The sequence below is a fragment of the Synchiropus splendidus genome, chromosome 13 (genome assembly GCF_027744825.2).
Source record: "Synchiropus splendidus isolate RoL2022-P1 chromosome 13, RoL_Sspl_1.0, whole genome shotgun sequence".
In the NCBI taxonomy this organism is placed as follows: Eukaryota; Metazoa; Chordata; class Actinopteri; order Syngnathiformes; family Callionymidae; genus Synchiropus; species Synchiropus splendidus.
The window spans coordinates 6,136,453-6,162,487 of record NC_071346.1 but is presented as its reverse complement, the minus strand read 5'-3'; the positions used below and the strand labels follow the sequence as shown (position 1 = coordinate 6,162,487).

Genomic DNA, 26,035 nt, shown 5'->3' with positions numbered 1-26,035 from the left:
GCCAGTAGTACAAGTTATTTTGATTCAAGTCCCGCAGCTGCATTTACTTGCAGCACCACCAATAGTACTACTCCTACTTCTACTACGACTGTTTTATTACTGTAAATACTACTTCGACTACAACCACCATCTGTCTGTTATTTCTACCACTACTACTACTGTAGTATCAGTACTACTATTCACTTGTCCGCTAACTATTATTAATGTACGACTACTAGTACTACTGTTGCTGACTCTACTACAACTGGTACTGTAGCTTATTTTGCTACCATTCTTTTTTTTTTTTTTTACTATGGCTAGAATGACTACTGCTACTGTGGCTTTTACTGTAACTAATCCATTATTATTAGACAGAAAATGTATTACCCTAAATACTACACTTATTCATACAGTATGTGTATTAGCAGCACATTTGCCAGTAATGAATCATTATAAAGTGTTGATTTTAGATTTTACCCGAGAATGCTCACTGAAGTTTGCTCTAAACAACACTGTAATTACAAAGTAATTGAACAAGTAATTTATTAGTTTATTAGAATCTAATACATGTTCCCGAAACTGTGTTACCCTGTTTTATTACTACCATTACTACTGCTATTGAGTATCATAATTCCCATTATATTTCCTCAATACTACTACTACAACAACAACCTCTATTACTGTTAAGTCTCCCTGTTCAAAAACATTGAATTGTGTTTCACAGTAATCTGTCAATTCATATATTGTGTGTAAAACCTCTTTTGTTTCAGTCGGTCGGTTTGTAATCTTATTTTTGCGCTGGCTCCTTTAGCTCTTTGTTGCACAGCAGTAGTTCCTGTGGCCCTCTGGACCGGAGAGAAATTCCGTCTGTGATCATCGACTACGAGGACGACAAGGAGAATATGCCGAACGAGTCCGACTACGAAGACCTGCCCAGCATGTACAAGGACGAGGACGACGTCGACGATGATGACGACGATGATGAAGATGACGACTCAATATTTTCAAGTGAGCATCATGGTTTGATTCTTCCGATAAGTCTGAATCACGAAACCTGAAGAACTTGGTTGGTGTCAGATGAACTTTGTTGTGGGTGAGGAGCGAGATGTTGTTGACTGTACTGCAGCCCCCTCAGGTTATCCGCAGATGTGGCGACAGCTGGTCATCGTGCCTGCCAGAGTTTAACCTTTAATTGCAGATACAAGACCAAGTTCACTCAAGTTCACCCTGAACATATCTCTCACCAGTGGAAACGCTCTCCACTACTTCCTTCTGGCAAAACTGCTTAGCAAAGCAGTGTGTGTTGTGGTTCTGGCATCGCACAGCCTCATGTTCACATGGATGCACAGAAGGGTTTTTAAAGGTTGTGGTCGGTCATGTGCACATGAGTCGCTCAATATGCCAAATCATGACTTTTAGGAGAAGTGGAACTAAAAAAAGACCTTAAAGGTACAAGGTACTGGCTGAGAGCCTCACTCACTTTTGAAAACCAGGGGCAAAGTGGTTTGAGTCAAAATGCTTATAAATCTGTCGTAGAGTAAAACCTAAGCTGCTTAATAGTTTTAGACCTTTTCATTGTACAGAACAGTTGTGATGCATGTTTCTTATTTTTCTTGTTTTGTGGGTTTAAGAATAAAAATAAGAAAATAAATGACTTCTCCTTGGCGGATTTTGCATTATTGCAGTGATTATTGAGGTTAGTCTCTGATATTTGTGTTGGATTTTAACCAGCGCTGCGATGACTAGTCGACAATAGTTGATTTATGAATTATTTGTCGAAAGGTTAATGAGTCGACATGACGTCTTATCGCAATCCAAAGTCAGAGGAGAGGTGAGGCCAAAACTATGAAATTATGGGACCAGTTATCAAAGGACACATCAAAGGACACTAACCTCTGGCACTGCTTTCTGCGTATCTTGTGCAATTAAAATTCAAATAAACAGTTTCAAACATTATCCATTTACATTACTTTCTCTATTTTTTTCTATTTAGAACAGAATTAGTCATGTTGCCATATTTGTCAACCTGTATACGTCATATGCCGATTAGTCGCTGTTTTGAACTGATAACTCATACTGTAGCTACATGACATTCTGAGTATTGATCTCGATTCTTTGATTCTTGCATCCAAAGAAAGTTTTTTTAATCATGTTACCGTCATTGTTTTACTTCTGCCTTCATTCATTGACTGTACCGGCGTGAGTCAGTAGCTACACAGACGCACTGCTCCGGTCCTCGGCGTTTGACCTCTCGCCCTGTGTTTGGGTCGCAGGCTCGTTGGCGCAGAAGGTGCTGAGGAAGGACTCCCTGGCCATCAAGCTGAGCAACCGTCCGTCCAAGCGAGAGCTGGAGGAGAAAAACATCCTGCCGATGCAGACAGATGAGGAGAGGCTGGAGTCCAGGCAGCAGATAGGCACCAAGCTCACTCGGTGAGAAGCGGCTTTCTATTTTTAGCCTGGAATACATTTGCACACCTGCACAGCTGAGCTCCCAAATATTTTCTGCAAACTCACCCGGTGTTGCGGTGTTTAACAACACCTGCAGAACCTCACTGGCTGAAAAAGCCCAACATCCTGACGGACGGAAACCGAACAGCCTTTTGATGATTCTTTTCAGCGTTTGATAAGCATTAATTCTTTATCATTGACGGGCTGAAAATGGAGCTGACCTAATTTCAAAAACGCATCACCCCTCCTTCTCTTGTCTTGTGCTCTCTCCTCTGTCTCTTCCTCCCTCACTCACTGAATCACCACGCTGGTTCATGTGCCAAACCATCTCCACCCGACTCCTCCACACACACTTCTCACTCCACTCCAGTCCCTTCATAGCTGCAGTCGACTCGCTCTCTCTCTCTCGTGGTGCTGCATAAACACAAGAATTTGTGTACGTTTTTGCACCATGAATGGTAATTTGGAAGATCAAACAAACCTAATGTTTCCCTCCCGATGGATCACAAGCCTCATTTGATTCCACTTATGATGCTTTTGAACATGACTTGGCTCGCTGGATGGTGGGATGTAACCATGTGTTGAGAGGAGAGAAAGCAGCTGGGATGGAGGCCTGGAAACGTGGCTTCAAATGGAGGGCAGGGAAGGAGTTATATCAGGAGACGTTGGCACCCAAGTCATCCTTCCCCACTGTGACTGGAACACGCCGCATGTTCCCAGAAGGTCTGCCAGCGTTGTTCTGGTGTCCCTCAGTCGCAGTGGAAAACACAATTGTGTTCTAAATCCAAGAAGCCTCCTGATTGGTCAGTGAATATCGTAATGAGTTATGGTCGCAGAAGGTCAGAATGAAATATACATGATGTGTGTTTTCATTAATGCGTTATCACGCTGCTGCAGCACGTGGCACATATGCTGAGCTGTACCTATCAAAGTGTTTTCCAGGTCGTGGGTCTTGTATTATTTACAATCGTTTCGGGGCCATTTTTTAAAAGAGGGTGCGACGCACGTTTTCCACTGCTGTGCTTAGTAAAGTTTGATGGAGTGATGGTGGAGAGATGGAAGATGGACTGACCCACTTTGCCACACAACAGTGGCCTGGCCCAGTTCTCTGCAGTTGAAGCACCCTGAGTGGAAATTTGAATATTGAATGGCAATTTTTTTTTATGTGTAAACGTGAAACGCATTGGTCAGTATGTGGCTTTGCTTTCATAAGCGCTCAAGAATGTACAAAAGGGTAGAGTGAAGGTTAATGCACATTCTGTCTCTGCTCTCTGCTGATCATGTGACCGTTTGCCCCGCAGCGAAGGATGCATGCCAATTATATTTATAAACATCTGCTGCTTATAAAACAGAAACATTGGCGTGGAACAGCCTCCTGTTTGTGGATTAGCAGTTTTATAACAACATTCTGTCTAATAACCATTCAGTCATTCTACAAACTAGTTTTTATTTTAGCTCCAGTCCTTATGGTTTTGAGAGAAAGTTAAAAAAAAACAAAAACAAATACAACAACAAATAATAATAACAAAAGTTTGGGAAGCACTGCCTGACTATAATTCTGATGATTTAATGATAATAAATTATTACTTTTGGGGGGGGGGGTTTATATGGAACATTTGCACAAGATAAAAGTAATCTTTCATATTCACATGATTATTATTAAAACATTACAGTTTGCTATAAGACAACAAGGTCATGAGTAAGATATGGTTTTGAATTTGTATGATTTTGTAATATTTACAATCAAATATAATAATTGGATCTAATTTTGAAGGCCAGTGTGAATTAGATTTACTTTTTAAACTCTTTTAAACCCCCTAACTTTGTCTCCAAACTCCTTTCTCCTCAGGACCAATGACACCCTCTCCATCTTCATCTCTGACTCATATCATGGCGCTACTGATCTGCACGCTTCCCTTTACCCGCTCTCTTTTCTTCACCTCCCTAAATCCGCCCCCCTTCCCCCCGCCACATCCTGCATCGCCACCCTTCTTCAAATTCATTCAACACTTCAGTTGCGTGTAATTCTCACAGCTTTTTCAAAGAATCAATCCGTTAAACTTTATTTTTAAAGCGGTTACAACTGCGACTTTTCCCCACTGTTTCTGTTATTCAGCACGTAAGATTGAAAAGTGACGATCCGTCACCGCTGCTTGGCTAATGAAGGTGGCAGTGGGTTCAGGAATATGCCTTTAATTACACGATTATCTAGAATCGCTAATTACACCGTGCGCTTATTTAATTAGCTGGGAGGGACTGCCATTCACGGATGGCTGAACGTGGAGAAAGGTGGATCTGCCAACAGTGTTCCTCCCTCTACCCAGGAATGATTCCCGCTCCCTAGACTGCCGCTGTGCACGATTTAAAATAGCACTTTGATTTCTTCAGATAGCAAAGTTGATGTGCTAATAGTGGAATTTCTAACAGGCCTTAAAGGCAGCGGACCAGACAGTCGCAGATAGCCAGAGTGAAACCATCGATATGAACAAAGATCTGACACACTGAAGTAGAGGAGAATGTCTGAAACTCTGAAGATAAGAAATGGCCGAGCAGAGAAGAGCAAATCATTGATATTTTGCTTAGGAACTGACGGGGATGTATGTCCTTTAAAAGAAAACATTAAGGGCATGATAATAATGACGTTTATGACAGTGTTGTAGAAGAAGAAATGGGAATGTAATGCAAGATGGCTTTACTTCGCGAGGAAGTTCAATGCCTACGAGAGGACATGGAAAAATTTTGGCGTGTTATCTCAGTAGAGATCTTGCCACTGAAAGATCAAATAAAAGAAGAGCAACAAGAGATCAAAGGAGTACAGGAAGTCGGTTGTATGGCAAGCTACAATGAGAATAAAATGAGGAAATTATGGAGCGAAACTGAGAGACATGGAAGCTGATCATCTCAGGCTCCTCACTGAGGACCTAATGAAGGACCAGGTGGGGTTCAAAGAGGAATTTATTAGCGGATCGGCATGACCTCGACCCATCGTGGTGAAATTCCAGGCCGAAGTAATGAAATTCATAGTTGTTAGGGCAGCATGGCTTCACTGGTCAGACTGGGATCACATTCGACCACCATCACCCTCTTAAGGTCTATAAAGAGAGGCCTCTAGAAATCCAAATGGACTTCAATGAGAAACACCTGAAGCTGACCTTCTGTCTGGCAAGTGAAATTTTAAAAGAGACAGGTGTTAAAAGAGTTATTTTTCTCTCTGTTCCTTTGATCCCTGAAACCACATTGAAATGGGAGAGTTGTTGTATGTTTGATGTGGGATAGAAATGAACTTCTTCCTTTTCTTTTTCTTCATCTTCTTGTCCTCCCCAGGCGCTTGAGTCAAAGGCCCACGGCGGAGGAGCTGGAGCAGAGGAACATCCTCAAACGTGAGTACAACTTCACACATGATCCAGCCATGGAATGACAAAACTTCTTCCACCACATTACACCTATTGTGGTGGTGAAGCTGGAGTCCATGTTGATGGACGTCCTCAGGTGCATCCTGACAATGCGAGTGGCCTACTTATAAAAAAGCCAGTGGCGTACATCTTTATTCTGTCTTGGTCCGTCTTTTCATCTGTGGCAGGCAGCCGGGGCTCCCTGAGGTATAATGTTCACACAGACTAGTTTCTCAGCTCAAACACATACACACACTATCAGATAGAGGCAGCACTGGGACTCTGTGACTTTCACTTCAAAGACCGATTTACCAGCGGTTCCCACTCCCCCCGCGGCTCCTGTGAGATTGGCAGAGAGCAGAGCGCGAACACGAAGTTGTCCAATTTATAAGTGACCTGTCATGTCGGCCCCGTCACTCACAGTTGGCCGTCACCAGGGTTAAACAAACGGGGGCGCTCCTCCAGATACACTGTGTTGTAATGTCAGCAAGTGTGTCAATGTGAGGTGTATCCCCCAGATTTGTTGTTGCAACAGGAGCGCAACAGCGACTGGAAAATTCAGTGAGAAATTTCATGTGTGTCGGTTTGCCGTCTGTTTTTTTGGCAGAAGATAACCAGGAACATTTGTGATTTAAGGCCACCTTCATGGGTGTGTGAAGGGGGGAGGAGTCTGAATGGATATTAACAATAGAAACACAACTTTAATGGTTACAGCTACAACAAACCACAAATCCGTTTGTCGATTATTTCTTTGGCACACTCTTTGTCGATTGAGATTTTACTCATTTATATTAGCTAACTTAAATTGTAATTTCATTCATACTTTTTTATTAGTATTATTTATCATTGATTGAAGTGAAAACTGGAGAATGTAAAAAAGAATTCCATAAAATGATACTTTTATTTTTCCAGGGATTTAATGATTTTTTAATTACCATTTGCTACTGGATCTCCAGTTGCTTTAACATTTCCCAGACTGTTTTACAATTTGGATTCATGGTTTTGCAGCCCAAAAACCCTAGTTTAGGAGCAGCACCGTGGATTGACTTCATGTGTAAACTGGTGTCAAATTCAATATCAGCTGCACAGATCTGGACTACAAAAAAAACATTTTCTTTTTCATTTCAATAAATAAAGCATCAATCTTAACCATGACCCGCAGAGCTTACAGCTCACGCATCAACAACAACTCCCTCGGTACTCATCCTAAATAGTAGTAAACAGCGGGTGATGCAATTCGTTTGGGGCTGTCTTTAGCGGCTGTTAATGAAGGGATTATTCAAAGTGTGTTTTTGTTGCCTTTCAGTTGTTATTATTATTCATGTTTCGGAGCGGTCCGGTAATCACACTCTCCCTCCGCAGCTCGCAATGAACAAGAGGAGATGGAGGAGAAGAGGGAGATCAAACGGAGGCTAACGCGCAAGGTGAGTGAGGCGCCGCGTAGCCTTGGTGTGCGCCGCGGGAGCGTTGGACCGGGCGGCCAGATCTAGTTCCGACACCGCCCCCCGAGGTCACGGATGTCCGCGTTGCCCTTGGCCCTTCCACGTGTTGCCTGCCAAATCCTTCAGCCACACAGGGAGATGTGGAGCGTTTCCCCGTCACTTTTAATTAAATAATAACACTCGGCGCTCTCCCGCGGAAATGCTGCTGAGCTCCAAAATAATACAGCTGCTGCTGCTGCTGGACATTTGTTTTTGTTGCAGCCTTCATTGCTGCTCAACTTATGTTTAAAATACATTTAAATTTGGACACTAATTTCACTCTCCGTGCACTTGTTGAAGATGGTAGTCTACTGTGAAGTGTTAACAATGACATCACAGTTTTGTCTGTCATGGTTATTGGTCGCTCAATAAACGGGAGCCAAGATTTATGAGGAAGTCATGAGCTTGAAATGCGCCATCTCCTGCTACAACAAGCGTCTAAATTCTGGAGTCGAGAAATGAAGTGAAGGAACCGCGGCTTAATTTTAGTGAAATCGTCCCTTCATGCTCCGATAGGATCTGTTCTGATAAGTTCGTTCTGGTCTCCAAGTGATGCTTATGAAAGATTGATATCTTCAAATTAAAAAAAAAAAGGTCACCGCAGAAAGTTGTTTCTATTATTTCGGCCTGTTATCGTCTCCATTTGCTCTCGGGCAGCACAGCACCCAACAAAATAACTGTTGTCTCCTCTCTGGCTTTTGGGGGAGAAGCTAAATTAACTTCATCTTCTGCATTTATAAGTGTTTGTCCCCAACTTGTTTTGCAAGACTTCAGAAATAGCAGCAGCCAGTGGCCATGTGAGTGATGATACTGCATTCTGTTCTCAGCTGAGCCAGAGGCCCACAGTGGAGGAGCTGAGACAGGCCAAGATTCTCATCCGGTTCAGCGACTATGTGGAGGTCTCGGACGCGCAGGACTATGACCGGAGAGCGGATAAGCCCTGGACCCGACTCACGGCCGCCGACAAGGTGAGAGCAAGGTCACGAAAGAAGGGAGGGAGGGTGGAAAGAAGGAATGAAGAACGGTAGAGGGTAAGGAGGGAAGGAAGGAAGGGGGGTGGGGTGGGAGATAGGAGGGAGAGGTAGGAAAGGAAGGCATAGGGGAAGGAGGGTAGGGTGGGAGAAAGGAAGGAAGAGGGTAGGGAGGAAGGAGGAGGGGAGGGTGGGAGAAAGGAGAGAGAGGTAGGAAGGAAGAGGGTAGGGAGGAAGGAGGAGGGGAGGGTGGGAGAAAGGAGAGAGAGGTAGGAAGGGAGAGGGTAGGGAGGAAGGAAAGGAAGGGATGGAGGGTAGGGTGGGAGAATGGAAGGAAAGGGGAGGAGGGTAGGTAAGACTGAAGAGATGATGGAAGGAAGGGAGGAGCGAGAGTGGGTGTGAGGGGTAGGGAGAAAGGCAAGATGGAAGGAAGATAAATGGTAGGGAGGAAGGAGTGGAAGGAGTCAAGGAAGGGAGAGGGTAGGGAGGAAGGAATGAAGGAAAGGAGTCAGGGTGGGATGTCTAGGGAGGGTGGAAGGAAAGAAGGAAGGTGGAGTCTAAGGCTGAAGGACGGGTGGGGTAGAGAGGGAGGGAGGAGAGTAGGTAAGACTGAAGAGATGATGGGAGGAAGGAAAGGAGGGAGAGTGGAAGGAGAGAAGGAAGTTAGAGGGGAGGGAGGAAGGAATGGAGAGAGGGTGGGGTAGAGTAAGGAGGAAGGAAGGAAGAGAGGAGGGTAGTTAAGATAGAGGAGATGAAGGGAGGAAGGAAGGACTGCTGTTTGGAGGAGCAAAGGAAGTAATGATGTGACAAAGGAAGGTGAGTTGTGGGAGGAGGCTGGAGTGAAGGAAAGATGGAAGGGAGTGAGGACAGGAGTGCTATGTGAGGGAGGAAGGGTTGATGGAAGGAAGGTTGGGAGGGTTGGGGCAGAAGAAAAGGAGGGAGAATGGATGGATTGAAGGAAGTTAGAGATGAGGGAGGAAGGAATGGAGAGAGGGTGGGATGGGGAAGGGAGGAAGGAAAGTAGGGAGGGCATAGGGAGGAAGGAGCAACTCGAGGAGGGTACTTGGAAGAGATGAAGGGAGGAAGGAAGGACTGGGGTTTGGTGGAGCGAAGGAAGGAGTGACATGACAAAGGAAGTTGAGTTGAGGGAGGAGGCTGGAGTGATGGAAGGGAGCGAAGACAGGGGCGGTAAGTGAGGGAGCAATGGTTGATGGATGGAAGGGTGGGGGGATAGGGAGGAAGGAAAGGAGGGAGGTTGGAGGAACAACAGCGAGGTTCATGGATGGACATGAAGACAAGAATAAAGAATAGAACAGGTGTGATAAAATGACGGAGGAGTTTGGGAAACGTGGCGGCCATGACGGCCCTCTGTGACCCGTCTCAGGTGCAGCAGAGTCTAATGTGCCTTTATTTTTCCCTCTCACTGATGGACTGTGATCAAAGCTGTGTTGAATTTTGATCAGAAGAACGGAGCATCGCAGCAGGAGCCGGCGGCAGCATCATAAATAGCCTGGCAGCGCCACATGATGCAACCTATAACACAGGACGGCAATTGTATCCAAATTTGTTCCTCCTTTCTTGTTACAGCGAACAGCTGTCTCGAGTCAGACGCCCGCGAGGAGTCCGGCTGCTGCCCTCCTCCCCCCCTCCCCTCGTCGCCGCACCTTTTAATGAGTTCCTGCGCTCAGCCAAACAGGAAGCGCTCGGCTGATCTCCTCACACACCTGAGGTCCCGCTCATGTGAAAACCACGGGGTTACGCAACAGCGCCTCTTATATAAGGGAGTCAGCGGACAGGCCTCAGAGCCCGGGGCTGGATTCTGCTGACAGTGTTCCAGCAGCCGTGTCGGCCGCCATCAAGGCTTTGCTGTGTGTCAGCGCTGCTTCTGAGACCCTGAGTCATGTTCCATTCCCATCACCTGATCTCACATGATGGTTGGGAAGAGTGTTGTCTGGCTCACTTCCTGTCACCCTGACTCACGCTCCGCATCTCCTGTCAGTCTCCCAGAAAGCAGCTGTGATTTCAGGCCCATGAATTAGTCATCACTGTCGCTGCGTCTCTTTAGGGTTTAACGTCGACTCGAGGAGACGCCGCCGCCGTAGAGTTTTCTGATGAAAATGGGCGAAAATAAGATCAGACCGCAGAGAAGCGAGTGATTCTAAATGTGTACAAACATGATGCAACACCGCTGCAGCTTCGTGTCATATTACTGTGATGTGCTGCAGTAGAACGCTGAACGACAAGTACACATTTGATCTTTATACTTGGGATTTTACTTTCTGCTGCTGCAAACATTAATAACCAGGTAATCCTCATTTTTACTCAGTAATTTAAGGTTTGCATCAGCTATTTTTTATATTTAAAATATATTCAAAATGGTAACTTATATGATTATTAAATTGGTAAATTCTTATTATTATTATTTCCCAATTTTATGTTTTATCGATGACATGGCAATCATGTTCTGATATAATAATAACAATAATAATATTCATTAATAATAAAAATCTACAGTAAATGTCAAATGTTTTTTACATAACATTTTAGTCAATACATTTATTTGAATTCCATATGAAATGAATTGTGGACTATTGTATATTTGTTCAGTCAATCATTCTATTCTTTTATTATTGTTTTATTTACTGAATATTCATCTAATATCTATAGCATTTATTTGTCATTCCCTTAGACACATTTTATAGTATATAATGACACATATTTGTTTAATATTGTTCAATATATTGGGGAAGAAAGTCTATTTATTGAATGATTGTTCGATGAATACTTTTTTATCTTTCAGTTTTCATTGTTTTGACCTTTATTGTATTTATTTATCAATTTTTTAATTTATTTAGATTTTTATTATTTTTAGTTTATTATAACATGGATAATAAATGTGTCTTTAGAACATATATTTATATTTTATTCACTGCACTGGCAGTAAAAGCAGGTTTGTTTATTCATAACTGCTCTGAAGTCTTCAGAGCTTCAGTTTGTTTACAAGAAGCAAAAGACAAACGGAATAATCGTCGCTGAATCTCCGTGTTATCGATGTGAGTTCTGGGTGGAGCGTCTTGTTCCTGGACGTCTCTGCAACACTCTGCTGCTGCTGAAGCTCAGTCAACACCAACGGCCTCCAAAACACACGTGCGTCCAATCACGGCTCTAAAAATACCTCCCTGCCGCAGAATATCCGAGGTATTTAAGCCTCTATCGAGCTGCACGCGAGCCTGTGTGGCGTGGAATTAAAGCCACTTGTGATGCTACGCGCGGCGATGCATGGAGAGGAGCCGGGCCTTAAACCTGTCTGTGCTTCCCTGTGCTCCGCAGGCGGCCATACGCAAGGAGTTGAACGACTTCAAGAGCAATGAGATGGAAGTGCACGAGTCCAGCCGCCATTTAACCAGGTGAGGAGCCGCACTGCTGAGCTTTGAGCCTGACCCGTCCCGGTCCAGTTCCTCCACTCACGTCTGATGTTTTCTGCAGGTTCCACAGACCATAATAGACCAGCACTGTCTCCCTCCTCAAGTGCAGGACTGTAATTTGGTGCCCGTTTCTACAACAAGGCCATGACTTCAGAATTGCCTTTTATTTTTCCAAGACCCAAACTGCGTCGGTACTGCGGCCAAGATCCAGAACCCCCACCCCCCACAGCCCCCTCTCCACTCTCACCCCATTGTATTTACTACCGTCGTTCACCAGTGGATTCACACGTCACCACCAGGAGCGTCTCTCTTATATAAGCCTCTGGAAACAGCAGAGAAATCATGTGCAATAGTTCCTCTCCCTCCGCTTCTCCTCGGCTATAGCGCCACCCGGAGGTCTCTCTGTGTCACACGTAAACGTACCGACAATGTTATTCGCTTAACTGTGAACCCAGGAGTTCCATCTCCTGATGTACATTTTGTTTATATCCTTCAAGAAACACTCATGCTTGACAAATTTTGATGTAAAAAAAAAGCTGCAGCTGGCTGACGTCCAGTTCGTCTGTTTTATATTATTTTATTTTTTAATTTGATGATAACTGGCGTCTGGTTCGGGGCGCCGTTGTTTTGGACTTGACAACCATTGCGTTTTTGTATTTTGAGTTCTTTGCTTTTGCTGTGCTTTGTATGACACACTAGTCACCATCCTGAGCTTTTTAAACAAGCAATATGTTTGTGGGTTTTTTGTTTTTTTTTTAATTTTATTTTCCCTGCTGGTTGGTACCGTGGCACTTCAGGGTTTTCTTTCTTTTATATACTTTACATCAGGAAGGATTGATTCAGGACGACTTCTCCGACTGAGCCACTGAATTTACCTGCCTCACCCGACGATGCATTCACAGTTCCCACAGAGAGACTCTGGAGGAGCTAAATATTCATTGCACTGTTACAAAAAAAAGTCACTCTTTCTAAAGCCAAAATATTGACGTACCGTTTTTACTTTAGCACTAAAGTCGCAGATCCTTCAACGTTTGTGTAAATATGACTTTTTTTAAATGGAGTGGTGACATGAATCCCCCAGTGTTGGATCGGGTGTTTAATATAAGGACTGTTTGTTTTCTAAGTGTCGAATCAGCAGTTTTCATTCTGCACTGGTCACTTTTTTTTTGTTCCCAATTTCCAGTAGTCCACTTGAAATTTTTGCCAATTTCCACACCGATTATGTTACGGCAACAAGTTTTAAACGAGATTATAACATGCTGTACAGGATGAACAATTACATTTTGCTGACTTCAGCAATAATCTGCTTCCTTTCACGTCTCCTTTTTGTTTGTTTTTTTATTTGTTTTGGGTTTTTTTTTTAAAGGGGGGATGCTATGTAAACATTCTTCATGCAAATTAAATTTAATTTCCGAATGTCTATGTATCATGTGTATTTTTATTTTTCAGCTTCACCTGAGCAGACTGCAATGAACATTTGTGATTACTTCATTGTTGTTTTATAAAACAAAATTGATGCATCAGATGATTATTTTTTCGTTTAATTCCTTGGTTATTTCTCACTGTTCTTACCATTAAAAATCATTTTGTTTTATTAGTGAAGGTTGACACGTATGATCCTAAAAAGTAAGTAGTGTTTTGTTTTGTTTCAGGGTTTCAGAATTGTTGGATGTGTATAATATATCATATTGATATACATATATACATATACACACACACACACGTGTATATATATATATATATATATATATATATATATATATATATATATATATACGTCCAACAATTTTGAAACCCTGAAACACTTTTTTGAATCTGTTTTTGCCTTAAAATACTTTGTATCAGCTTTTGTTTTGACCGAAAAAATGCAAAAATAATGCCGGAATCAGTCACTATTGGACATATTTTTGGAAACATATTTGACACGAAACTTACGTTGTGCATAACGACAGTTAAATTACACTATTATGGGACTTGAAAGGTGCACAGATAAAACGCATGTTGCTTCTGGTCAATAGAACAAATTCGACTTCACTAGTCCATCCACTAGATGGCGACAGACACATGCGCATCAGCCCGAGCTCGTCCGGCTTGTGAAATGGCGTCCTGTGATTCCGTTGTTGAGTTATATCTGCTTCGTCACAGCCAACGTCCAAGACACAACGGCCAATATTTCTGACACCCACAATTACTATCTCTAAAAACGAGCGCTCCTCTGTAGCGACCTCGGTTTCATAACTCGAAATTTAAAGGCTGCTGTTATTCAACACCTGGCCGCTCACTGGTTAAAACAATCGCCAAGTGTTAAAATAGTTTAATAGCACTCCACCACACGTGACAACCTTATTGCGCTGAATATATATTATACAATCACTGGTAACGCCTTCTTTCGCTCTCGCCGCCTCACCTGACTGGAAGCTACGCGGTGCATTGTGGGAAACGTAGTGTGCTCATGAATTAATCTGCGTCGTTTTCCATTTTTAGCGGCAAGAGTCGGGGGGGCGCTTCAGGTTTCAGCATCAGATTTATTGCCAAGGTCAGTGAGGATCCCACCATTTTGTGAAGTGCTTTAGACTATAGTAATAATAATAATAATAAATGTAAAAAAAACAATAGTAAAATAAAATTGAATAAAAAATAAGTAAGAGAGATACAAATGACCCCCACCTCTCCCCGCCAAAAAAAACAAAAAACAAAGTCATAACTACTTAAAAGGATTGTTTTTAACAACACAGAAAAGCTTAACTTTGTGATGCAATAAAGCAATGCTGAAGTCGAAATTTAAAATTAATATAAAATAACATATAATATATATGATACAGCGACAATGTGGAGCTGTTATTAAACAAATATATAAAGTCTTTTTTTTATTTGGTGTTGTTTTATTTGCATGTACTAGACTAACCGACTTCACATCCCAGAAGCCACCGCGTTGTTGTCGGCGGCCGCCATCTTGTGTCCTCCTCATGAATATATATCAGTTCGTATGTTCGTGAACGTTCATTGCATATTCCAGCACCATGTTCCGGTCCAAATGGGACGTACAGCCACGTCTCCGCCCTGCTCTCGTCCCCGCGCGTCCTGCCTCTTTCAACGCTAAAATGTTTCTTCTGAGGAGCGAAGGATTCCCCGACGAGGACCAGAAGGCGAGAAGCGACTGACAACCGTCGCCGAAATCCGGGCTTTTAAATGTAGCCGAGCGTCGTTCGTTTGAAGTCGGGGACTTTTCATTGGCAGAGATGGAAAGTGTCGCTGAGGACGGGGGCGCCACGAAGTTAATGAAGAGCGCTGCCCGGGGAGCTCCGGCGGACGACGGCGGCGGACGTGTGACGGGCTCCCGCGCGGAGGCGAGGACCGCCGGGAACGGGCTCTCCGGCGCGTCGACTGGCCGAAGCTTGTCCAACTCCAGCTCCCTCCTGTTGAGACGGAGGCGCTTGAAGAAGAACCTCTCCGCCGCAGCTGTCAAGATGAACTCGGCCCTGTCCTCCGCGTCTCTCCACACACGCAGTTTGGATCGGAAGACCTTGCTGAAGCACCGGCAGAACGTGCAGCTGCAGCCCGCCGATCGAGAGTGGGCGCGGGCTGATCTCCACCGCGGCTCCATCCACGTCCACGACAGCCTGGCGCTCTCGTGTCCCAGGCCGGTGCTCTGCACTCTGGACACCACAGCCGGCGAGGTGGCGCTCAGCCTGGGGAAACTCTGCAGCAAGTCCGGCTCGGTGATGCGCATTTTTAGCAACGACGGCTCCAAGATGGACCAAAATGGCAACTGCAATGTCAAGTACGAATATAATTACAAGCAGTGCAAAGCGAGCGAGGACTCGAGTTTGAAGCGCTTGGCTCCTATGGAACCCACAGACTTGAGGGCTCGATCGAGTGACAAGATGAGGCTGTTGCTGATGAAGACTGCGCAACAGGACGGGAAACTTTTCACCCCGGAGTCAGAGTCGGATTTGAATTCCAACACCCCGAACGATGACGACGACGACGACGACTCTGAGCACAGGAACAGTTACGGCTTGAATTCCGGCTCGGACGTGGAGAGCAGCGCGTTCGATGATCTGAGCTCGGGGGCCCGGCTGAGCGAGCACCGGGACTCCCTCAGCGACGACATGATCCTGGGCACCGACGCGTCCATCCTCAGCCCGTCGTTCGACAGTGCCACTGAGGGCCACGACATGTACGGAAGCTCCTCGGATGAGCTGGAGCTGGACTGTCCGCCGACCGACAGCAACGGCATCGGGCTTTTAAATGACAGACAGCCCGAGTGCAGACTGGAGCCCCTCAGTCTGGCCCCGAGCAGTAGCGCGGGATCATTGTCAGGAACTTGTTCCACCGCTAATACACCTGACCCCCAGGACCCAGACTGTGGTCAGCTGGCTGTAAAACCGCCAGAATCCAGCGGTGATCCCGGTGATTCCATCCCCACGCTGTATGTCCAGCTGCACGGCGAAGCTGTGAGGAGGCTTAGCCCAGATGAGAGGCCCCTGCAGATACAGAATGACTTTCTCTTTAAGCTTGGATTTAAGGACCCATGGAGAGTTCAAGAAGAGGGTCTGAACACAGAAATCGGCTCTCTGCTGCGATTCTATGCAGGTGAGTTTGTTTTATTTCAACAGCAAAGAAGTCATTCAAAACTGTTCTGTGAAATGAGTCACATTCAGCGCCCTGTTAGGGCCCTCTTTAGTAATATACCAGACGTTTTGGTTTGACAACCCACTGTCATGTTACAGCCTCCCTGGAGGATAATCTGGGTTTTCATGGCGCTTTTGTGTGGACTTTTTAGTCTTGCGTGGTTTGTCCTGCACCCTCTACCAACTGGAGTCCTGTCCAGGGTGTCCCTTCCTCTGTTCAATGTGGGGAAATGATGGTGAAAACTTGAACTTGAAATGGAAGCCGTAGGGAAGACGACATGCCTTTGAATGCTTTAAATACTTCTGGTCTTTGTTGCCTGTCATGTACCTCCTGTGCTTTCTTTCATGTCTGAATGGACTCTAACAAACTTGCTATTATGTTAGTAAGGAACTTGGCTTAGAATTTTCTTCTCAGCTTTGTTTACGTCGGCAAGTTCTGTATCTACCGCTAACAAAAAAACAGATTTTGGAATTCAGTTTCAGCTGCTCCCTCATGGCTGAACAGTACACCGTGACTCAACGGCGCCCTCCATAGAGTATGATCATGGAGTAGGAAACACTCCTCACAGCCGACATCATCGAGTGACTTTTGTTTTTGAGCTTCAAAAAGTCAAGTCAGACAGCAGTTCTATTCGCCACTCAGCGGTTTGTCAGATCTACTTTCTACTGGGTTTGTTTTGTTCCCAACGTAACTTCCACTGACAGCACCACTGTGCCGCCCCCCCCTGCAGACAAATGGCAATTCCACAAAGTCATCACCCAAACTTATGGAGCTCAGACATGGGGCCCTTTCCGGCTTTTGCTCCATTATGTCCAAATGAAAAGGCAGAATGCCTTTGTGGTTGGATGGAGAGTCGGGGCGGGGAGCAGTATGGCTGGGAGGACCATAAACCCTTTCTGTGGACTCACTGAGCTCAGGTCATTGAGATGCTGCACACTTTCTCTCCGACTGGCGTCCAGCGCGGATACTGTCACACTAACCGAGTGCCTGCCAAGTTGGCCTAACGTGCTCCTCCAGAGCTCAGGAAGCGCCTTTCTTTCCCAGGCTGCCGGGCGCAATGGTTGGTCAGTCATAAAAGTGTCTGAGGAGGAAAAATGGTGCTGAAGAGAAGTGGAAAACGCTTCCTTCTCTGAGCCAGTGGTGGCTCCAAACAAGCCATGTATCGTCCGCCGCATGACCCGTCTTGAGAGGCGAATGCGCTTCATGTACCGCTACACTTGTTTCGGTTTGATGTTATCTTACGCTTCTGTGGGCTGATGTGAATGTGAGCCGTGCAGTCAGCTGAGCGGGCGACAGCCAATTGCGTGGGTTGATGAGCCTCCGAGGGCAACGCCTCCCACGTCCCATGTGAGACAGCTTAACGCCAGTCACCTGAGCCTGGCTACTACATGGAGAATAAATCCTCTCATGAGCAAGGACGCCGTAGAGGTCTCCTCGGCACAAGCGCCGGAGAGACGCAGAGATTCCTGAATGACATACGGCCTCGCTCCGACTTCCTCTCCGTGCTCTATGAAAGCATGTCAGGAATGTACGCTGGCTCCTCTAGAATGTCAAGCACGTCTGCTGAAGAGGAAGTGGAGCGAGGGGGGTGACAGAGAAGGGCGGGAGGGGGGTTACCACTCTGACACATGTTGAGCTGACTTTGACTGTTTGTCCTTCCCAGATAGTGGAGCCTCAGCTGACTTGCTGGCTGACTTTCAGCCACAGCTGCCACAAGTCCCGTCGCACCAAAGACCTTTTTGTGTGCGAGCCGCTTAAATGTTCCGTTTGTTCAGCAATTTTTTTTGAGAGATTTGAGTTCTAGTTCTAGTAAACTAGCTTGTCTGAATAAACTCCAATAACTGGTAGCTACATACCAAACCACCATGCTTAGCTTAATGTTTTCAAACTTGGCGCCTTTGTTGTTGTTGTCACGGCACAATGTGGCTGCACTGATCGTCAGCCATATCTTCATCTCCAGGGCTCTGGATTGTTGACAAATTCTCACACTTTTAGGACCAAATTTTTACAAGTAAAATTCAAATCTACTTGCACATGTTTTGACTGTGGAGCTCCCATTAAACCTGACAAAACACTGGCTGGCTGAGACCTGTCAATCACTGGCGTATGACCCACCCCTCCTGTCTGAAGACGTGCGTGGTGGATGCAAACATGCCAGTCAGCTGCCAGAAGTAGATAGAAATCATGGCTGAAAGCCACCAGTACCAGTGCTGCTACACATTAACAGCCATTCCACATTTGTTTCTAAAGACTGACTGTACTATTTATTTATGTAGCTTTCTTAACTACATCTTATTTATTGAGCCCTGTTCACATTTTTAAGTAAATGTCCTAGCTGCTGCTACAATTTTAGCCATTAGCATGCAACCCTGTACCTTATTCACCCTAAGATATTGACTTGTCTATATATAACAGTGTATTCTGGAATGGTGACGCATGACTGTTTGAGTGAGAACAATACTAATACTGCTTGGTACTATTTTGCTGTATAGATTTTATGCTCAGGCAATGCACTTATGCTACTTTTAAATCTGGGCCAGCTAGGATGAGAGGCAGGGGACAGCCTGCATTGGTCACCACACATATAGACAGACCACCAGTCTCACACACATTCAGCGTCACCAATTAACTGCTGTGTGGGAGGAAACCAGAGTGCCTGGGGGGAACTCACACAAGCACAGGAAGAACATGAAAACTCTCCTAGAGTTTCCTCGAGCTGGATTTGAACCTGCGACCTTGCTGAGAGGCGAAACTTAAACACCCCCACTGGCTTGTTTGTGGTGCGGTCAGGATACTCCTGAGTGCAGCACTCCTGAGTTCCAAAACATGGAATGGCATCGAGGTGAGCAGCGCACCTTGCCAAATTCTTGTGCAGCACAGAGGCCAGTTTGACTTTGAGAGGGTGGGCGGGGCATAATTCCAGCCTACATACCTCGCACGGGCCAGATGAGAGGACCCACTTTTCTTTCTCGACACACAAACTGGCAACTTCACATGTACAGACGGCTGATGAGATCAAAAGGCCGCTGTCCTCTCGGGCAGCCGGGCGAGTGATCCTTTCAGCGCTGCCCACACAGGAGCCTTTTGTAGCGCCCGGCCGCCGTTATTGGACTTGGAGGGCTTAAAAAAAAGGGGGCTATAACTACAGTACCGAGACCCGTGTAGTCAATATATGCACACTTGGTTGCTGACGCTGGTGAAATGTCTTGCCTTCCTGAAGGACGGAGATCTAATAAGAGATTCTAACAAGAGTCATCGCTATAATTTAATAGGCCTTTCAGCGAGGAGAGAATCGTACAGGTTGGTGTCGCTCAGCAACAGATCCCCCACTCTCAGGTCAGGAGATCCTCAGCTCCGCAAATAATGAAACTTTGTTGTGTGTGTGTGTGAGGGGGCGTTTGTGTGTGTGTCAGGTATTATTCATTCTGCTGAAATATCAATTTTCTTCTGTCGTTGCATGTAAGAACCTGCCTCCTTCCTTCCAGGAAACAAAAAAAAAAGCCTGTGGTGTAAATAATGGACCCTGTAATGCCTCGGATTTAGTGGCCACTGCGAGGACTGATCCGGTGCCAGGACTGACTTTCTGGGGAGAATTACATGAGAACATTGTTCCTGGGTGTTTAAGGCTGGGTGGCTTTTACAGTCCAATGAAGTTCTCACTTGTGTTTATTACACACATTAAGTGGTCATTTACTGTAACTCGTGTGAGGGTGATCTGTGTGGCGGCATGGTCTTCTGCAGACATATGAGGCGAGATGATGAGATGTTTCTACCCGTCCTTTGATTTATTGGTGTTTAGTTTTCGTCGAGAGAGGGCCACTTCTGATGAGTGGAAGTGTGTTGAGGCCGACGGTTGTTGGGGAATGTACTGACTAATACACTTGTCATGAGTTCAAATGAAACTGTCCTTGCCCAAACACACTTACACACAAGGAGCCAAACTAAATATTTAGTGCACTGGCTGAGCTGCTAGTGTGTCATTAAAATCCCGGGAGCTAACTTAGCATTAGCATCTCTGTGTGCAGTGTCAAACACGTAAACCTCCCTCCTTCAGAATCACCTTGCATTTAAAGTCAATTCACATTGGTTTCCAGAAGTTTCCAGATTAACCAGGGAAGTTTCAACTGATCTATTTAACTGGCATTGAAGACAAGTGATAGCCAACTGTTTCAAGCTCTCCTGGGCCACCTACAGTCAATTTGTTGGCCAGGTTTGGCCCGCGGGCCAGTGTGGAAGGCAGTTGGGATTCGGTTACGAAGTAACTGAATGAGATGTGGGATAAAAAAGCATAGCATAAAAGACTATACTTAGCTGTTGTTTAAATAAAGAATAATCCAACTGTGGCCTTTGAGTGTCTGTGATGCTCAAGAAATCGGAAAATATATTCATTATAATAGATGACATCAATTAGCACCTTGTATTTAACAGAAGAATGAGACGCTGCGGCTTGTAAATACTTCAACCTTTAAAGTTCAGAACAAGAGTTGTATTTGAATTGCAACTTGTTTTCCATAGTAGTGACTTGACGGCGCATAAAAGTTGAGTTTTGTTGAGTCAATCTCTTCAGTTTATTTAAGAATTTATGAAGCATATATGAGGATGGGGGTCGGCAACTGCTTCCCTCTTCCAACTTCCCTCCTCCCAGTTTGGATGTCGTGCTATTTTCGTCTGATATAAAAGCACACCATCCTAGAAATTGAGTGATGTCATGCGTTAAGCAGAATGTATGTCCGCAGGCTGGCAGGAGAAAGAAATGGCACACTGAACCCTATCAAATAGTGACACAGGATTTAGGAGAGGCCGCGGCCCCTGTGTTCTTAACCAGACCAAAGAGCCTCTGAATTATTTAGATTCATTAGCCTCCTCAGCTTAGCAAACACTCTCATCTCGACATGCTGCTCGGCATAAAGCAGCTGCTCTTTGTAAGCTTCCCAGGCTCTTATGAAATTAAAATGTTTGCATTTTAAAGAGCCGCTGATAGAGAGGGAAGTTTGAGCCATTTGTTAATAGCAACATTAATGAGCACCGGTGTGTACTGGCCCAGAAACTTTCAAGGTAATTCCTTTGCCGTTGGATGCGGCTGTATGTCTCCGTTCTTCTGTGAAACCCAGTCAGGGTCGATACCGGAGTCTGCACTCAATTTTCAGGTAATTCCCTTGTTGTTTTTTAAGCAAGGTGAACTTGGCAGGAAGGACTGTTTGTGGTGAGCCAATAAAACCAGACGTATCTGATGGAATGTTTAAGATAGCGGCCGTGGTTTTATACAAGGTTGGACTCCTGAGTGATACTGATAATGGCACTGTAGGGTTATCAGGTTCGTATCTTATAAACAACAGTCTGCATTGTTAATTTTAGATCACAGAACCCTGGCAAACGCATCATGACTTTAATACGGTCACTGTATCTGAGGTCGCCGCTGAAGTCCATGCAGATAGGAAGGTGAAGCTATCATCTTCAGTTGTTGACTGACGGCTTCTTCAAGATCAAGAACTTGGTTTTCAGGTGGAGGTTCATGACTTCTACTATCATGGGGAGTGATGGCAGGGTTCGCACTGCTGCAGAGTAGGGGGCACCGACGCGGCTTCAACTACTCCACTGAGTTTCACCAAGTGGGGACAAAAATCTAACACTGTCCAAGTTGCAGGCCGAAAAAAAAGTTTATAAAATTGAACTGTCTATTCCAGAAAACATGACTCACCACTTTCTCTTTCAATTTCTAGTATAAAGTGTTTCTCTTGTTGTCGTCTTGTTTTTATTGAGCTTCAGATTTGAGGCAAAGCTCTTGTAAGCCCCATAAAATGATCTGGCAAGACAGATTTGGCCTTTTAGTTTGGGACCAGTGTATTGGGTGAGATACCCTCACTTATGGTCACACGTTTTGGGAACTGAACAGCCACCGAGAGTTTCTTGTCATAGAGGTTGATAAGCTAGGTAGCTAGCTAGATAGGATGATAAGCAGGTTTATCTAGGAGTCAGGCTTTTAGCTCTGATTGTCTCAGACAGTGCCCACCACCCAAACACGTTGAAATGCTAATTTGGCAGCTCGCGTTAGCCATGAGGTACGATTTGACTGACAAAGATCATAGCAGTGGTAAAGCAGCCACTATAAAGGCTTTAATGTTTATGTAAACAGTGTTCAGTGGAGGAAAAATACTCGAGTTCTCGAGGTGTCCTACCAAAAAATAGGGCATCCACTGGACATCCAGGTGAGCTAGCTAGCCTCTGTTTGCGTTGAGGTGCCTTTGGTGGATCTGAACTCCTCTCATGATGGTGACTTCTAGCTTACTAGCCACAATTGAGCTAAGGAAAATGGATCACCACTATGAAGCAACACTGAATATTAAAATACATAAACACATGTTCACGTAAATATCAAACACTTTTCTCTGCCGTGGAACCAAACGACTCCCGTAACGTGTTTGCGCCAGCAACAATTAAACAGGGTTTATTAACGGGAGCCTGTGCCTTATCGAGAGCTATAATTATTCAATTAAACATAAAAACCAATGACTCTTAAAGCTGCGCGTCGAGCCCTTCTGGAACGGGTGAAGTCGTTATGACTTTGCAGCACCGTAGATGTTAATTAGAGCAATGTTTGGCGATGGATGCAGCGCAAATATTAACAGAAACATCAGCTCCACTTTATAGCGCCAGGCTTAATGATGCTCCACTCCTTTGTTAGCTTCACTATCTTTGAAGCCTGACTCCCAATTTGTTTGTTTATCTTTTTCGAATTTATTCCGAAACGCTCCAAATTTTCCGTCCAAGTTCTTGCTGTCTGGAATTCTTCACCGCAGTGATTTTGGATTTCCCCCGGCCCTCTTTCTTCTGCGGCACATTCATCGCGAAGCCGACAACTGGCTAATCGTTTGATAAACTGGCTGAATTGCCCAGGGAAAGAGGGTGTCGGGGCGAAGCCGCTACCACCGAAGCAACACACACTCTCCCCTGCATCCACTTCATTACCTGACAATACTCATTCTCAGCAGCCCTTTGCTGAGTCATTATGTAATTGCGTAATCCGATTTCACACTTTCCGGGGCTTGAAATCCAATAAGTTGTTGTCGCAGTGATATCAAATATATTTATGTTTCTCATTCAGTGGGATCGTCTCCGGTTATGAGAAGTGGACTTTAATTACGCGCGGCGGTCACAGTGAGAAGTGTTTTTGTTGTCTACAGAGGCAGACGTGGCCAGTCGGACGGTGTCATCTTGTCGGGGAACTGTTTCCAGTCCGATATAGATTGCCTTCTTGGCTGACATCCTCCCACCACTGTCCTCCCTCTCTCTCCATTCCTCTCATGATCGATCCCCCTCCTTTTTCTCTCACTATCCGTCCTCGCATCTCCTCCTCCCTCGAGCCATCTGACAGTTTTCATTTATCTTCCCATATCTCTTTATCACTCCCAAGATCCTTGCTTTTCATTCCACAAATCGCTGACCGTCCTGATAATCGCCGCTAAATATTAATCAAAATGCTCTGAATTTCCCTGCTAAGATTGGATTTCCTTAATTTGAAGATGGCTATTTATAAAGCGGGTGACTTTGAACTTAATGTGAACATAAAGTAATGAGGGCTAGTGAATGCTAACTCGCCTTGTGTCGCTCACAGAACAAGTGCACCTGTTTTGGACAAAACTGACATCAAAGCGAAGCATTATTTATTCATGTGGCTCAGTGGAGATGCAGCGACTTGGAAATGTCACTCTCTAAGTAGTGATGATTGGAGGAAAGGTTTCATGAACAAATCAACTATGTATTAGCATATTTAAATTACTTTTTTTTGGCATTTAATATGGCTAAGCTAAAACAAGAAACTAATTCTGAAACATCAACTGTTTTCATTTGTTAATCGATGTTAAAAAAAAGACTGAAAATGACAAGGCGATGAAGCCAGCGATTTTTCCAGATGACTCGTCATTTCTCTGTCTCTCGTAACCTTATCTCAAAAGTCGATGCAACTCCAGCGATCCGGATTTGTCCAGCTAAGAAGCTTATCTAAGTCCACGTTGCTCAGAACTGATTTTTGCAAGAAAGCCCAATATTGACCTGAAATAAAAATTGTAAAACTGCTTCCACGCGTTTTGACGTCCTGGCAAGTCTAGCATAAAAACTGTTGTCACGTGACCTTGTTCATTTATGTGCTTCCAAATGCTGGAGAGATTAAATGCACTTATGCATTTATTTTTATTTTATACAATTTCAAATTTATGGATTCTCATTGCGGCGCTTGAGAAGATGCACGTCTGAATTGGCACTTAAAGTCTGGTCCTGAGGCCTATTCTGGCCATCTTTGATTCGCCCTAAGTTTCTGTCACAGGGTACTGTTTCTGTTTATGTAGAAGGTAGGAAGCAGTGCTTGTAATGTATCAGGGAGATGTTTGGAGACAATGGATAGTCAAAGTTCAGGAGGAGGAAGATGCTGATCTGCTGTGGCAACACCCAATGGGAAATGCTGAACGATTCAAATGTACCGGAATAGGTTGGCGTTCATATACAACATATGCCAATGTGTACGTCTAATTTGCCACCAAAAAGATGTCTAAGTGTACTTAAAGGTCGAGATAAACTATCAGCCAAAACTTGCTGACAACAAGAACACGGGATCGAAAAAATGTTGCAATAGATTTTTGCCAAGAAGCTGTGACTCCAATGAAAATACCATGAATACTCCAAACCTGTTGCACGCAGAAGTGTTCCAGTGTTTTGTTTCTCAAAACCAGTTTAAGATGTGTTTCATGTTCTGAGCAGGTGACTAAGATAACATCATGCATCATCACAGCTGACCTTCTGGTAGACTGGTTTGGGTACATTTGGGAATTCAGCTTAATGCTTTCTTGTTTTTCCAAATCATACCCTGGAATTGTGAAACCTATAACTCTAATTAGAAGGGAAAAAATCTGTGACTTTTCTTTGTATTAAGTCCTTATAAGTGGAGGGGTGGAGAAGAATCCCTTCTAAATGTTAGTGGCCTATTAAAGGATTTGTGTAGCCAAGACTTGCGTGTCCTTAAAGTGGTATGGCCAGACACTCAGCCAGTGTCTGCTTAGTTGTGTGCAAAAAAACATGAAAAAAGGAGATGAGAAGTATGGAATTGAAATTCTCATTGCATTTGTAAGCTGCTAAATCTGGGCCGAACAATGTCAGGCAGATCTGTTATTCCTGTCTTCCTGCTGGCACACTCTGAAGTAGGGAATTTGCTAAGGGGGTTAGGAGGGAAAGGGGCTTTTCCTGCCTCATGGGAGCAGTCCAACTTCTCATCTTTCGGTGAAACCGCACGTTGACACTTTTAAAAGTATATGTTGCCCACAAGCAGAGGGGGTGTGAAGGTTGCCCCTGTCTGTAAGGTCATAAAGAAGTCTGAGTGTCCCGGCGCTCAGCACCAGCCACTGCCCCGGCTACAGGCATGAGGAGGGATTAGAGGGAAGCTAGCGGGGGCTCACTCTCTGCGGCTTTGATCAGCAGCAGTGCAGCCTAATACCAGACAACATCTGCAACCCTCAGCATTAAAGAGGCCCAAAAATTCCGATTAGGGAACACACGGGCTGCTCTCCCACAAGTGAGCAGAGCCGAAATGTGTCAATTCCTGGATGGGAGTTTTTGAGCGGATCCGCTGCAGCCATACCGACGACTTGAATCACGTGTGAATAAAAGACATGCTACCGAAATTGCCACTTTATTTTCAGTCAGGTCAAAGCCACTGT

General features: G+C 44.7%; 2 protein-coding genes across 3 annotated transcripts in view; both read left to right on the top strand.

Annotated features, from left to right (window-relative positions):
- LOC128769131 (phosphatase and actin regulator 1-like) overlaps positions 1-13,219 on the top strand; it is a 43,464-nt gene extending 30,245 nt beyond the window's left edge. For both annotated transcript variants that reach the window (XM_053882473.1, XM_053882472.1), the window contains 7 exons: positions 791-987; positions 2,253-2,409; positions 5,752-5,807; positions 7,182-7,243; positions 8,128-8,268; positions 11,602-11,678; positions 11,758-13,219. In XM_053882473.1, coding sequence (XP_053738448.1) covers positions 791-987; positions 2,253-2,409; positions 5,752-5,807; positions 7,182-7,243; positions 8,128-8,268; positions 11,602-11,678; positions 11,758-11,773 — 706 coding nt within the window. In that variant the 3' untranslated portion in view covers positions 11,774-13,219. The remainder of the gene's footprint in view (positions 1-790; positions 988-2,252; positions 2,410-5,751; positions 5,808-7,181; positions 7,244-8,127; positions 8,269-11,601; positions 11,679-11,757) is intronic.
- A 1,333-nt stretch (positions 13,220-14,552) lies between these two features.
- phlpp1 (PH domain and leucine rich repeat protein phosphatase 1) overlaps positions 14,553-26,035 on the top strand; it is a 41,677-nt gene continuing 30,194 nt past the window's right edge. Inside the window, exon 1 of the mRNA XM_053882266.1 lies at positions 14,553-16,292. Coding sequence (XP_053738241.1) covers positions 14,936-16,292 — 1,357 coding nt within the window. The 5' untranslated portion in view covers positions 14,553-14,935. The remainder of the gene's footprint in view (positions 16,293-26,035) is intronic.